General features: G+C 48.8%; 1 protein-coding gene across 2 annotated transcripts in view; it reads left to right on the forward strand.

The window, feature by feature from the left end:
- The first annotated feature begins 687 nt into the window (after window positions 1-687).
- COL27A1 (collagen type XXVII alpha 1 chain) overlaps window positions 688-15,445 on the forward strand; it is a 164,868-nt gene continuing 150,110 nt past the window's right edge. Inside the window, exons 1-3 of one of the 2 annotated variants that reach the window (XM_030000304.2) lie at window positions 688-1,133; window positions 2,334-2,632; window positions 12,023-12,093. In XM_030000304.2, the coding sequence (XP_029856164.1) occupies window positions 2,577-2,632; window positions 12,023-12,093 (127 nt within the window). In that variant the 5' untranslated portion in view covers window positions 688-1,133; window positions 2,334-2,576. The remainder of the gene's footprint in view (window positions 1,134-2,333; window positions 2,633-12,022; window positions 12,094-15,445) is intronic. The other variant, XM_030000305.2, reaches the window with a different exon arrangement.

Here is a 15,445-nt window from a genome sequence, read left to right on the forward strand (position 1 = left end):
ATTAAAGGAGAGAAGTCCTTAGCATGCATGGTAACAGAAGATGTCATGTCTGCGGGAGATCTGATTTATGGTGGAAACCGTAATTTTTGGCCACATTCTGAGGTCGGTTTTTTGAGTAAAACCTGCATTGCCAAGTCAGGCTAGTGGGTCCTTGAATTTTCTGCTCTGTGTGTAACATCATTCCCCTCTAGGTTCAGGTGCTTGGCGGGTCGGTGTTGATCCTGCTTGTGGCTGTATTTTCACGGGGAGCGTGTAAGTTTAGTGCCCATATCCAGGTTTGAGGTGCTTTAGTTCTGAGACCCTGGGGTGGCTCCGCTTTGATGCGCAGACCCACGCCGGTACCTCAGACCTGTGCTGGATGCTCAGCACCTCGCAGGACCTGTCCTTTGCCTTGTAGACCTTTCAGCCCAAGGAGCTGCAGCCTGCCCTCCACCCTGGAGCAGCAGGGACCACGTAGCTCTTCACCCACAGCCCTTCCCTCCCTCCTCCAGCTTCAGCCCTGCTCCGTGCCTTGCTGGTGGGATGCCCGGGGTGCCCCCCTGCCTCCCCATGCCTGCAGAGCAGCCCTGAACCTGCCCCTCGGAGGCTGGATCTGTGCTCATTAGCTGATGTTTGCTGAAACCGGATACCTGGGGCACCCCAGCCAGCGAGCGGAGTCCCCTGGCTGCAGCTATTTAAAAGGACAAGGGCAGCCTTCTAATTCCCACCTCTTTCCCATCCATGTCCCTCCCAGCGCCCGGTCCTAACCTCTCTTCTCTCCTGGATCCCTGCAGCATCCATGACCCACGAGTGGAGCGACGGCCCGAGGGGGACCTGCCCGCACCAGTCCTGGGGAAGGATTATCTGTTGAACTTGGGGGAACCTCAGCCTTGCCAGAAAGCCTTGGCTCGCTCACGGCCCGTGAGCCTGGCAGGCACTCGCTGGCTTCCAGTACAGGAGACACCTTGAGACTGAAGGGGAAGGAGGGAGGAAAGGGTTTGGTGTTTTAGGGTTTTTTTTTTTTCTCCTTTTGCTTTTTTTTTTAATTATTATTTTATAAGAAGTAGAAATTGCTGTAAGCTGCTGGGACAAATGAATGCCAATGAACACAGGGCTGCGAGGAGACGGTGCACAGCCTCTTGCCTCGCTGCAAAGTAAGTGCCCAAGGCAGAGATGCTGTACAAGGGGGAAGGGAGCAGGGCCGAGGGGGCACCCAGGGGTGCAGGGAGGAGGTGGGAGGGCACCACCGGTGCGGTGGGCTGTCCTCACCTGCGTGAGGGAATCCTATGGAGCTGAGGGGCTTGCTGTGTCCTGGTGTGGACAAGAGGGATCTGCCTGTCACCCTGGGGCGTGCACGGTGGCTGGGTCCTAGCTCAGCGGGACTTTGCAAGAGCTGGACGAGGAGGGGGCATAGGGATGCAGGTTTTATCCACACACAAAAGTCCCCTCTCCTGGCAGAGCTGGCTAAGTGGACTTGGGATCTGATTTACTTTGATGGACCTTGCATAAGAAAACTCATTCCCCTCTCCCTGTCCTCCCGGCTGCAGCTTCCACCACTTGGTGCTGGAAGGAGAGGGGGCTCTGGAGATGCCCCATATGCAGTCCCCTGTCCCCCCCCTCCCTGTAGAGCCAGGGCAAGGAGGCAAGCAGGGGCAGGGGGAGGCTTTTCTCCTGCAAGCCTGAGACCCTTCCACAGGCTCCTAACTGCCTCCGCCAAGCGCTGAGCCCAAGGGAAAAGCTGTGTCAGGTACCTTATAACAGGGGACCTTTGCTAGCCCGTGGCGAGGTGGCCTGTGGCCAGCTTGGGCAGAGGGCTCATGGCCCCCGGCAGGTGAGCGCAGCGGAGCAGCGATCTGCATTAGCAGCCTCCCCCAGACCAGCGGCCTGTGCGTTTCCTCCACGGAGCCTGGAAGGGGTCTTCGATCGCTTCTCTGCAGCTCTTGTGGCCAAAAGAGTTTCTTTTTTTAATTATTTATTTACTTTGTATTATTTTTTGTAAGTGCTTCAGTGTTACAGAGGAGGGCAGCAGAGAGAGGCAGCAGGGACATCCTTAAATAATTTTCATTTCTCAAAATCTGCCTTTTCCTCTTCTCTCTAAGTCCAGAGGAGAGATCCTTGGGGGGGTGGGAGGCACATCTGCACTGCAAATAAAAATAATAATTACAACCACCAACCAAACAACAAAAAAAAGTAACAGCTAAGAAAAAACACTTTAAATCAAGGACTTTGGAAATCAGAGATCACAGAAATTGTACTATTAAGGGGGAAAAAAAAAAAGAGGCAAGAAATCCAGCGACCATGGGCCAGCCTGGCTTCCTAGCGTGTACTTTCTGTTCTCTCTCCTTTTTCCCAAGGTAATTGCAGTCTGCCGAGAGGGAGTTAAATGGGATTAAAAGATCTGTGTAAGCAAAAGGACCCAGAAGAGAAGGAGGAAGGAGTGAGCCGTCCGGGCCAGGGGGTGTCTTTGACACAGCTGAGCCCCTTAGAGAGGCAGAGAGCTGAGCTCCTGGGAAGGATGTACCCACAAACCGGCCTGTCCCCCTTTTTCTGATGGATTGCCGCAAAAATTGCCCGAAAGAGACAATGCACTAAACGTGATGGAGCCGGAATCAGAGCCGGTCTCCAGACTCAGAGCTACAGCAGCAGGCAGGGGGTGAGTACAAAGTCCGACTTCTCCTGGCGCTGGGGAAGGGCATCCCGGGCGGGGATGGGGGTGCCCGGGGAGCCGGGGGATCCCGGGAGGGCTGCGGGAGGGGAGAGCCGGCCCGAGAGGGGAGCTCCGCTCCCGGGTGGCTGGGGATGGGGTGGGGGAAGACATTCCTTCTGCCAGGGGATGATGTGAAAACTCCTGGGCTGGAGAAGAGAATGGGCTGGGAGAGAAGGGAGGCCACGCTGGAGCAGGAGGGTGGGAATGGGCTTGGGGTGTGCGGAAAGGGGTGAGAGCGGGGGGCTCGGGGCCGGGAAGGGCAGGAGGAGCCCCCCCCCCCCCGACTCCGTTCCCACGTACCGTGGAAAGGAGCTCCCAGCCCGGGAACCGGTCCGGGGGGTGGGCGCCGATGTTGCACCCACGCGAGATGCAGGAACGGGCAATTCCACCTCCCCGCTCCCCCTCGCACACCTACACCCTTGCCGGGCAGGGGCAGGGGGGCAGGTTCCCCAGCCCCTCCTGGGAGCGGGGCGGGGGGGGGGGGGGAATGCTGCTCCCTGGCCCTGTCCCGCGGGGACGTGGGGGCACGAGTACCTGGAGATCGGCGCCGCGGTCCTCCGGGAAGTGGGAGAGCCATGGGAAGGGCTGAGGCACGGTCAGAGAGGCAGGCGGGTGCCTGGTGGCATGCTCTTCATGTGTTCAATATACACACGCGCGCACAAATACCTCTTTCTGTCTATATATGTGTATATATCAAAAATTACAGCACACCCCTTGCCCGTCCTCTTCCTCGCACAGCTGGGACCAGCTTTTACTATTTTCATTGTTAAATTTGTTGTTGTTGTTATTTTCCTGGGGACTAGCAAAGGGTTAATCCCTCTGGTTGCGTTGTCGGATGTAATGATGATTTACCGACACTCCCTTGGAAAGACTGGGATTCTTCTGCCTGGCAGTTTGAAAAAGTTGTGTACAGGATCCCTCTGCTTCTGCCAGGCTCGGCTGGGCTGCGAGATGGGATGAAAGGGTGGAAACGGGACAAGGAGATTTGGGGGTACCCCCCTCCCTTCCACCCCGAGGGTCACCCCGCTCCTGGCAGCCGCCCCTTTAGCGCAGCGCCGGGGTTTGGACGTGGATGAATGTGCAGTTTCCTTTGTAGGCTGAGCGCACGCTCTCCCTGCCTGCATGTGTCTGTGTGTAAAGTTCTGTGGAGAGATCACAACTGCTCCCAGGGGCTGCAAGCAGCTCTCCTTGAGAAGTTTTGTGTGTGTTTATATACTCCTAAGGACTGATTTTCAGTGCTTTGGGGGGTGGTGGTGGCGGGGGGGGGGGGGTTGCACGGATGTAGCTGTGGCATGTCTGGAGATGCTGGTAACTGCAGCGTCTCCCAGTTGCACCGTCTTAATGTTGGGCATGGTCTGGAGTGAACTGCCTGCCTGGGACCGTGCGAGGGTGGCTGTCAAAAATAGAGAAGTTGAAAGGGGAACAAACAGATAAAGATTCCTTTGAAAGACGGAGAGGAGCGCGGCACCGCAGCGAGGGAAAGGGAAGGGCCCTGATGCTGGGGAGATACTTGGCACGAGGCACAGCCGCCGCACAGAGAACCAGCTTGTGAGCGTGATGGAGAAGTTGACCGCAATCATATTACGGATGAGGACAGGGAGATCCTGCTCGAGTGCCAGGGCAAATCAGACCCTGCTGAGGACAGGGTTAGGAAACAGGGACCCAGGAGAAGGCAGCGTGGCTGCCTGCTCTCCGGAGGTCTGTATCTGGTTTTGCATCTCAGTGTCCCAGGCTAGCACTGTGCATGGCTGCACGAGGTTGAGTGTTGCAGTGCCATGGGAAATCTGCGCTTTGATCTTTTCTGGGGACTCTGAATATGCGTGCCTTTTGTTCCCAGGATCTCCTCTGGCTAAAATACCTCACCAGCGTGCTGCTGATCCGTTCCCTCCTCAGCAGAGGTCGCTTGCTACCCTTTGCATTATCTCCCGATGGGCTTTTTGGTGCTGGGTTTTGATTTGCTTGGCAGGGTTGAGTGCTGTGCATCCTACCATCCCCACAGCTGGATGTTCCTGTTGAGGCCGTTAGTCTTGGAGAGGGTTCTCTGAGCCCAGAGCTGGCTTGCGCCTGGGCTCTCCAGGCCACCCTTGTGCCACCGACACTTCCTCAGGGTGGGTGAGGGTTGTGCTGCCTGAAGGCAGCTTGTAATGGGAACTTTCTGATGCATTCTCACGTGGCACTGGGGATCCCGCGTGTCCCAGTGCTCCTGCAGCATCCTCCGGAGCGGGGCTGGTGGCTGAGGAGCTGCCAGACATGCAGGAGACCCCTGGATGGGAGTGGGAGGGCTGGCTCACCAGGGAAGGAGAAGCAGTTGCAGAGTGTGCTGAAGCCTTGTCCTGGCTTGAGCAGGCAAAGCTTGTAAAACCAGAAGAACAGAAAGTTTTACAGGCTTTGAGAGCTTAAAATGCTTCTCTTGATCATTTCCGTTGATGCATTTTTAGTGAGCACAGGCTCACTAAACCACAGAAGAAGGTTTTGCATTCAGCTATGCATTAAAGATGTGTCCAGACTGTAGTAGCACTTGTGCTGTTCAGCTGCGGTTGTGCCACCTTGGCTCCTTCCAGCCCCAGTGCCACATGCTGGCCATGGAGGAAGCTTGCTTCATGTTCCTGAGGCCTCCAATGGATGTCTGCTTGCTGTCACAGCCCTGGGATGTTGGTGTAATGCTGCTCTGGGGCTGCCTGGCCCATGTGCTGGATGAGAAAGCCACAGGTGCGGTGGTACAGCACCCGTCTGGCACCACCAACGTGGGTCAGCCACTGGGAAGGCCTGAAAGGGCTGCAGGAAGGCACAAGCTCCTGTTTTAAGAGGAAAAGACCATTGCATGCAAGCCGGGCAGGTGATCTGGGGACAAATTATGGCACTGCTGGACAAATTCAGCAATAGGAGCAATAGTCAGGCAAATGCTGTGTGTGTGCTGAGTGCCTTGGGGTAGAGAGGAGGCAGTTACACAGCCTCCTGGAGCTGTGTCCCAGGAGGGAAGGGCAGTGTCACAGCCAGGGGTTACAAACTGAGGTCCGGTGTCCAGGTCTCCCCTCTCCTGCTGCCTCGATGTACGTCTCTGAGCAGGTCCTTTTAATAAATCTCCAGCTTCATCCCCTTTCTGCAATGGGTTGAGGGGATAAAATCTGCCCTGCTTGAAAACAGTGTTTATAAAGGTTACATTATTGGCCGAGGGTTGCTCAGGTCTTGTGGTGAGGAGGTTGTAGGAAATCTCTGACCAGAGACAGACACAGAGCATGTAGGTTTTTTTCCCCTCTCTCTTTCTTTGCTAATTTGTTGGGGGCATAAGTAGAAATGATGGACGCTTACTGAAGTGCAAATGGAAACAATGGGGAATTCTATACGGCTCTGCCAAACCCCATTCACAAAATGAAGGAATGCAAAGGCGTTTGTTGGAAGGACAAAAAAGGAGTTAGATGACAGATCACGCTTAGCACTTCTGTTTGTCGAGGGCTCCAGTTGCTAACTGAGAACACAAAGGCAAGGGCCAGTAGTGAGTGTTGTCACTTCACACAGCAGCAAAGTCAATAACCCAGACAGACAGGGGTGGTGAGCAAAGAGGAAACCAAGTAATGGGTTGTCAGGAAAGATCCCCCATTGTAGAAAGTTGCTGGGAGGTATCTGGGAGGGTATTTGAGTTATCACAGCCCTGTCAGTCAGTCTTGCATCTAGCAGGTGAGGAAGCAGGTTGTCACCGGCAGGAGCTCAGAGGAGCTGGTTAGCTCTGGGCCAGCTTTGTGCCATGAATACACAAGCTCCGGTTCCTAATTAGGAGGACAAGAACCAGTGGTTTGAGACCCATTGGCCCTCGGTCTGCAGATATCAGCATAACCCCTTGGAAGAACAAGGCGTGAGGTGTCTGCAGGAGGGAGAGTTGGCCACACTGACGCTTCATCTGCATGCTCTGCGTACTGCAGGTCTGCCTTTCCCTCCCGGAGGAATCCTAAGAGGAGCTATAAGTGCTGGGGGAGCAAATACCAGGCCCTTATGCATCCAGACCCTCCTTGTTCCTGGCTGATGTGTGGGCTTTTAGGAGAGCAAAGCTTCGTTACAGTACTTGAGACCTACTGCTGTACCATTGCCAGGAGCTGAGGTCCCTCCCCTTTGCGAATACGATTCCTCCCTTTCCTCGGGCCCCAGTGGGTCGCTCTTTCGCTACCAGGGGCCTCCTCCGAAGGAAGCAGCAGCTTTTTCTGGGCTACAGTTGCCAAAGCCCTGAGACAGACCTCTACAGGCACAGCACTAAGGGCATTTTCATCCTGAATTAAGATTAGATTTGGCAGAAATGGTGTCAGAGAAACCGTGGGAATTTCTGGGTTTGCACACCCGCTCCAAACTCTGGGGCAGGGTGGAGGAATTCAGATGTTCCTGTTCAGGATCAGCCCAAGGATGGGTCGGTGGAGTCTGGCCTAGAGAGTTTCCTATCCTAGGGAGTTTCCCTGTTTGGGCTACTGGGGTGTCCAGTAATAATGGTGGGACAATCTTTGAAACTCTCTGCTTTGCACTCTGCTCAGAGTGCTGTTAAAGCTCAGGCAGCCACACTGATGTCCCACTTTATCTTCTCCCCTTATGGCTGCATGTGCAATGAATTTCTAGTTGTCATCTGAAAATCTGTTTTGATAAACCCGTGCCTAGGAGCAGTGGACTCTGGATGTGTTGCGTACTTGATGCTGGATGATATTTTGGGGGAGTTTTTTGAACATTAAAATCTTATAGAGGGGTACTGATTTTCATTCTTCCCTACTTAATATTGACAGTTTCTAGATCACTCTTAGATTTCTCAGGATTTTTAAATGACCATGGAAATGTATCTATCTGGGCCATATCTGCTTGTCTTAAAAATGTAGATGGTGAACGGGGGTTAAAAATGAATACCGTTTCAGACATCTCGGAAACTCTCCCCTTAGCATGCTGGGTTTTGCAACAGTGTCTGTGTACACCAGACAAAATCTTTGACTGGAAGTGTAAATCAATAGCTGGTCTATACTGCAGAAAAGGTCCAGCAAAGGACTATGCAGGGTCAATACAGGGACATCTACATAACTATAGGTTCCCATTGCTCTCTTCAGAAACTGAGGGTGAGAGGAGAAATAACATATTTTCCAGAAGCCCAGAAAAGAGAGTAGAAGTCTGCTCTGCAAAGGATGGTACTAGTACAAAATAAGATTTCTACCCCGAAAAGCTGGGAGTGGAATCAATGCCATCGTGCAATTTAAAGCCTCGGTATGTAGGTTGTGATTTTTGTTTCCTGTTGACTATCAAAACTGCTGGGTGTCTTATGAAATATCATCTCCAGTCATGTGCAGAGGATCTTAAGCAGCATAGACATTTTCTCCTTTTAAGATACACTGTCTGATCTACAGTTAGAAATGTAGCTTTGCCTTTCTTGAAAAGCAATTTTCAGCATCCAGCTGGCTTTCTGGTCTTTTGGACAGAAAAAAATGCACCTGAATGGAGGAGAGTGGGGGGGAATAATTTTTCCACCCTGCAAGAATGTTTGCAATTTCAAAGACATTTCCCCACTGTAAATGAGGGAGAAAACAAAAAAAAAATTAAATGCTGCTTTGGGCCCCTCTAACATTTTTTTCAGCTTCAACCCATCATTTAAGCAAACAAGATGTCAAAATCATTTGGACTTCTTTTTTTAAGGCAGAGGCAAATCTTTTAATTTAAAAAAGCTGAAATTGTTCCAACCAATTCCAGAAATTGTGAAGCTGAGAATTAGCTGATCACAACTATTTTACAGATTGCTTCAGCTTTGTCAGACTTGCACATTTTTGAGGATAATTCCTGACCAAGTCTTCCTTAGAGGCTATTGGCTTACTATTGTCCTTAGTTCAGTGTAGTGCTTTATTCCAGTGGTTGTCAGGTAAGAACCGGTATGTTCAACAGGATTTTTCCTTTACTTTTGCTCTTGAGGTTGCCACCCTGAACGTGACTCTGCTGGGGCTGTAGCAGCAAGACACGCTGTGCACAAGACACCTGGAGAGGTGATAACTCTTCTTTAGCCTCCAAGTCACAACTTGCTGCTCTCAGAAGTCTGATCTTTCAATGATCAGTAAGAAGATGGCGAGTGAGTCTGGAAGCTGAAAATGCAGGGCACAGTTTTGCAATTGTATGCTGATTAGCAGTCGTGATTTCATCAGGTCTCTGGATTGGTGCATACCAGCATGTGCAGGGACCTCCTGCCTGTCCTGAAGCCCCAGCAGAAGTGGTGCCTAGACCTTCTGGTTGCTTTTTGTAGGAATTCCTCAGGATGTTTATTCTTGGCTGCTACCTGCATGCACGTGGTCCTCACTGGGAAGATGCTAAAATCACCATTAAGGCTGAGAAGTGTTATCACCAGTTTTCACGCTTCTCTGTCCTTCTCCGTTGTCTTTTGCCTTGCACTTTTGGCACTGGTTGGTTCCCATGGGCTGAGCACAGGAGCTCGCAAAAAGTAGCATACCAAAATTAAGCTGTAGTCAGTAGCTTCAGTTTGCTATAAAGGGAGTTTGTCTGCACTGGAAAACTTTTAGGGTTCACATGAGCTTATATCATACGTATTTAGGGGTGCTTCTTCACCTAGTGACTATATCAGTGGGATCCTCATTCTGGTCTTCATAGGCCCTATGCAATAAAAGAAATAAATGCTTTTAGTGGGTACCTCTTGATAGAGTCTCTGTGGAAATCACTGGTTGTGGGAAGAAGCCGAGATGAAGGCAAGGTGGGTTTGATAGCTCTATATAAGGAGAAAAATCTTCTTTTACTATTGCTGCTCAAGCTGCTTATGCAATCCTGTCACTGCAGAATTGTAACGGAAAAAGAGCCTGCATTATAAAATCCTGCAATAATTAACAGCCCCATCAGTCACAGGTCTGCCATTTGGAAGCTGCTTTTGCTTTTTCCATTAAGTTGGTAAATTTTGCCAAAGTGTTTTTCTTCAGTGTTTTGGCACTCGGCCCCACTCTCAACTCTTACGGTATTGGCTGTGCAAGGGGTCCAGGAGCAAGACTGAGGCCAGCTGGATCCCATGCTGCGCATTCGTCTCCTTTATAGCCCAGTCAGTGTCACTGGAATGAAATTACGTGCTGGATTTTCCCCTAAGACTTGTTCCCCTCACTGTGTTGGTCAATAGGGACTTTGGAAGCAAATTTGGGTTGTGAAGGTACCCCTCCAAAAAAAGATCTGGACTTCAGTGAGGTGTGGTGTGTGCACCAGTGTTTGTACATAGCTGTGTACAAATCTGATCCTCACCAGAGAAAAGGTGTTCTTAATGCTTGGGACTCCTGCTGTCCTTGGTGTTTGCGTCATGTTGGTCACCCCTTTCCCCTTGTCTTCCTTTGCTCTCATCAGGCGGTCAAACGCAGTTGATACCCAGCAAGGTCTGTGCTCCATGCACACATGGAATTGCGTCCGCACCTTAAAACTCCATTGTTCCTTTGGAGGTGAGCACAGAAAGGCAGGTTTTCCTTTGAAGTGGATTTTAGCCTCTTAAGTCCTAAAAAGACTTCTGCTAGAGGTGGCTATGGAGAATCATACTATTGTCCTTCCTTTCCTACATTCCCTGAATGAACTGGGACACCGGCTCTCCTTGGACTCAGCAGTGTCTTCAGCCCAACAGCCGTGTCCCATGGGATGAAGTGGGCAGAAAACAACCAAGTCTCCCCAGCTGGAGAACATAGTGATAGTGAGGGTTTCCTGGTGAGTGTATGGCTGGCTATAGAACATGGTGGAAGAATACTGTGATTTAGCTCTTCCAAGCTATTGTTCCTTCATGCATAAACTAAAGCAGCCCCAGAGCTCCTGAAATGAGCAGCGCAGTGTCAGGGTAATGGAAACAGCAAATAATGATGTGGTTCATCTCATTTGTTTCCCAGCCGATGTGGGGCCGCTCCGGTATTTTGTCCCTTCAAGCCTTAAAATATTAGTTAGTGGCTGGATTCCTGCATGGATTTTTACATTCAAGGCCAGGTTTCCCCGCTGATGTGTAAATCACTGTGGGTTCATTTTAGCTGTGGGAAAGGGTCTCCTTCACTGGTGAGGGTCTGGCCCAGAGTAATACACTGTCTCAGAGGATGCTTTCTTGTGCTAAAGCTGAGGCTTGACGGCAGGAGAAGAGTGGTCTCTAATCCCATTTGATAAATGATTTGTCTTTGCCAGATCTGAAGAGAGGAGCAGGCAGCACTTTGGCATTGCTTTGCATATCCCAGTGTTCACACTGGTTTGGCTGAAATGAAGAAAAACCTGTGGATGTCCCACACTGCTTTCTTCTGGCTGAGAACTTCTGTAGTTTACATTTTTGTCTCTGTTCCTCCAGCAGCCCTTGCTGATCAAGCTGTTAAATATCATCTCTAAAAGATGAGGGAATTCAATCTTCAAACTTTCCACTGACAGTTTTAAGTGAGCTTAACCAAGGAGTTTCCTATGTTCGTTATTTGGCTACAAATCAAGGAGGTTGGTGGGGGAAGGGGGAGTTTCAGCTACCTTTCTGGGCAAAGTTTTCCTCTCTGCTCCTGTTTTCAATGGCAGTTGAAGGCTTAAAGTTGAGCTAACAGAAAGGTTTGTCCAATTCCATCTCAGGCGTGAAAGGGTCTGTGAGAGTACTTTGCTTGGGATTCTGCAGCGCTCTCACTTTCTAAAATTTCCTTCCATACCCAGCTAATGAGAAAGTCATTAGTGGCAACAGCATAGGGTGCTGAGTGGTTATGAGCTGCCCCCATCTTTGCATCTGGGTGTAAAAAGAGGAATAGATCCATGTAGGATTTTGTATGTTTAGAATATTTTTAAGCATGTAGTAAAGCATTAGGACTCAGAAATTTTTTGCTGAGATGCAGGTGACATGTCACTGCATGTCAGCCCATTTTCTACCCGTGTCCTCATAGATGCACATGCGTTCCTGGCATGTCTTTTGACCTTCCAATTTTGAATTATTTCTCCATCTTCTTGCATTTCTGATGTTCTGTCCAAGATGGGGCGAGTGCCAAGGAGTAGCAGTAGTGAAGGGACTGCTGATCTGACACTGATGACCCTGCATCTCAAAACACTGGTCTGGTCCTTGTTCAAGGCTTGATCCTTGATCAACAGTTCCTCTAAACACCAGCGGGAAAACCTTCCACTGAATTCAGTGGGCTTTAGATGACTTAAAAGTAGCAAAATGAGATCTCAGTCAGAAGCAAGTGCTGTTCTGCTGAGCACTCATTCTCTACTTCCCAGAGACATGGGGACACTGCCACTGACTTTGCTAAACTTGTGATCAAGGAAAAGACCCTTAACAGGGGTGGGGGGGAGGAGGGGACTAGTTTTTGTTACTAATGTTGTAGAAACTCATTATTTTTTCTTCTTTTCCAATTTTAGGGGATTCTGCTTTCTCTGGACTATATTATGTTTTACCTGGTTCCTGGGACTCACACAGGGAAATTCTGAAGGTAAACTGCACTTTTTTTTCGCTCCTCTTTCAACCAAAGTAAAAGCCAAGTGCTTTGGTATCAGTTTGGGACCATCATTTAATAATGTCTGAGCCTAGTGCACAGAAATGAATGCATTTATTGCTGATCATTGCAGTACTGATGATACAGATGACGCAGTTAACAGCTGGCAAAAGAACCAATTTTTTACAGGTGATTACGTGCCCCACAGGATTTTCAGAAGTGCCTGTCTGTCTGGTGGAACTGGTGGGAATGAAGCACTTTGGTGTGTCTAAAATGTCACTGGCATCTACCTGCACTTGCTAGTACTTAACTGCTTTTAGAAAGTGCCCCCTGAGGCTGGGGCATTAAGGAATTAAGTGTCTCTGGCAGACAGGTTTTTCCTTGACTTGAATGCAACCCGATCATGCCTGTGCAGTCACATAGGATGTTGTGCATAAAGAAATGATGTAAGTTCTAAAAGTAAAAGCAAATTTAAGGGAGAAAAATTCCACAGGGGTGGTTGATAGTAGAATGACTGTCTGGCTCAGTCCCTGTGCAGTAGGGGAAGTATTCTATAGGGGAGTGATCATACAACTTCACCCTGTCTTTATACCTCTTCTCCAGGTGTCCCCTCCCAGTGCTGCTGGGGACAGGACAAAAGTTTGGGGTACAGTAATCAATGATCCCATAAGAGGAGATAGAATGCTTCAGAGTCAACAAAAATAAAAATAAATTCATCTCTCACAGTTGGTAGTGGGAACTGAGCATCTCTGCAACATCTGTTTTTAAAGGAGCCATCTCCTCTTAAAATAGTAACACCTCTTCCACATGGATGTTTTACACGGGTATATACTGGAACTGAAGAGCTTCCTCTGCAATCAGTAGACAATAAGTGGACTAGCAGGCTCCAGGGCTCTCCTCTTAGTCTCCAAAACATGAAGGAAAAATAGAAAGTTGGTCAATGCTCAGCTGTAAGCCAGCCCGTGGAGCACTTTTTATGGGGGGGGAAGAAAATACATCCCTGCCATCAGCAATTTTGAAAAATGTAATATTTTCCAAATTCTGCTTCAATGTGAAAGAGGTGAACATCTGGCTGAATTACTTAGTCAAGCAGTTTTCAGAGCAAGTTTTATGTCAGCTCATAAAGAGGCAGAACAAATACTGTGTCTTGGCATCTCTTTTTTTCAAGTAGATTTTAATGTGCTGTTTAGATTCATCTCTATCCATCATTTTACTCCCATGATAATTATGGGACCGTGCTATGTCTTTTGATTTGTTACCATCAATCTAAAGGAAACTCTTTCACTTTGCTGTTATTGCATTACCTTAGTGTGGCAGATAACTCCCTTCTGAGATACTTCCTCTGTGATAAAAGAATTTTAAAAGTCTTGCTTGGTTGCCCCACAATCAGAGGCAGGCTCCTCTTCTGGGTGCCAGAAAGTAAAAACTTCTAAGGATGCAAAGGCTGTAAGGAAACATTGGTGACTTGAGACTGTATTATCACTCAGGATTTTCAAACATGAGATTTACAAAAGCAGTAAGAGTTTGTTCATAGATCTGTGTGAGGATGAAATTAAGTCAATGCCGTGGGCTTTTGAAAACACTGTAGTTATTACTATAAGGCTTAGGGGTCTTCCTGCACACTGGAAAATCAGGGAACGCAGAGGATGATTTTTCCATAAGTGTTACAAATCCAAAAGATCATGAGGTTAGTGAGTTCATCTGATGTGCACTGACTAAGGGTCTGGGCAGTAACTTTTGGAAATGTAGCGTTTATTCAACCCAATTTTAGCTGTGGGCATCACATCTCAGCTGCTGGAATCTAGGAAGCTGCAAGTTATTTCTCTCCTGCCTTTTGGCTTCTTTTTCTTATAAAGCTTTTTGTGTGGGGGAAGGGGAAGGGAAAGAAAGGGATGGGAAGGAGAACAATAAAACATTTTATCCTCTTTTTCAGAGATGATCATGTGGTTGTTCAAGAATCTCTGTGCATCTTACTTCATGCATAGAGTCTGCTAGAAAAGTTTTTCCCAGTTGCTCATCTGTTGCTACAGAAATGTTGCAACTGTCTTCAAGGCACCTGGGACCAGGCAGCTCTAAGTGAATGGTTTTTTAAATAATGTGTTTTGATGGAAAAATCCACAGAGGAAAAAATTTGAAGGGGAAAAAATGCTTTGCTAAACTTGGAGCTACTTAAGGAAGCCAAAATTACCTTGCATTTTATGTTAGTTGATGACATCCTGTCATCCCGGGGGACGTGCCCCACCAGACCAGGGCCGTCAGCATGGGATGGAGAGGCAGACGGGCTGGGTGCACAGGAGTCCTGAGCTGTGTACCTGGATCCGGTGCTGGAAAATCCACATACGTGTCCTGCATGAGGTCTCTTTTAATCAGGTTTTGCGTAGGCATCTAGAATTTGGCTCTACCTTAGTGAGTTCTGAGGGAAAGGAGTGGTTGGGTTGTGCTTTTTTTTCCTTTTTCTTAAGCACTGTTGGATGCAGTTGCTAACGAGGCAGCTGGATTGGTATTGCAAACAGCAGCGGCATCCTCTGAGCGGGGAAACATCCTTATGCCTTTGCAGAGCAGCTACCAAATGAATAGTTCCTGGAGTGTAAAGCATCTCTGCCTAGTAGAGACACACCACTGTCTGTCTCTGGGAGAGAACCTAAAAATACATGTAGGAATTGGAAGCTGGAGTCTAGCTCCTAGTTTAAGTGGTAAACTTATTTCCTTAGGGCTAAATCCTGATGCCTTTGAAGTCTGTGGCAAGGGTCCCACTTGACTTTGCTAAAGCCAGGCTTTTGCCTTTACTATTTCATGGGCTCTGGAGATTATCCAGTATGAAGATACTGCTGTGATTCCTTCATTCAGTGCAGAGAGGGGAAGGCTGTACCTTTGCTATGCTGAGGGACCGCCCCGTTAGGCAATATGGCAGAAAAACAGTGGGGGACCAAGGATTTCATAGTATGGGAGAAGTACCATTATTAACACTTGCACATGCTGTGCAGTAAATTATCCCCTCTGCCTAGAGTGGGAAAATTTCCATCCCCTTTCGCATCTGATGCATGTTTTCCAGGGTAGGCTCTGCTAGAAAATGAGTCAAGTTGCATTAAAAGAGGGAGGTGGGAATAAAGCTGAGCTCAGGCAAAGTAAATATTGATTGACTTGTTCTTACATACAAAAATGGCCAAGGTTTTTGCCAAAATCAAGGAACAGAGGTTTTCTCATTATTCTCCTCCCTTCCTGGCCAGCAACACTACAGGCCTCAGACTGGCTTGAGTCTACAACCCTTCTGGCCAACATTGAGGATCTCTTCTAAGTGCCAGTTCCCCAAACATTGGGTATTGTGCTGAATATTTAGTAGTTAAGGGTG

The sequence above is a fragment of the Aquila chrysaetos genome, chromosome 24 (assembly GCF_900496995.4).
Source record: "Aquila chrysaetos chrysaetos chromosome 24, bAquChr1.4, whole genome shotgun sequence".
Lineage (NCBI taxonomy): Eukaryota > Metazoa > Chordata > Aves > Accipitriformes > Accipitridae > Aquila > Aquila chrysaetos.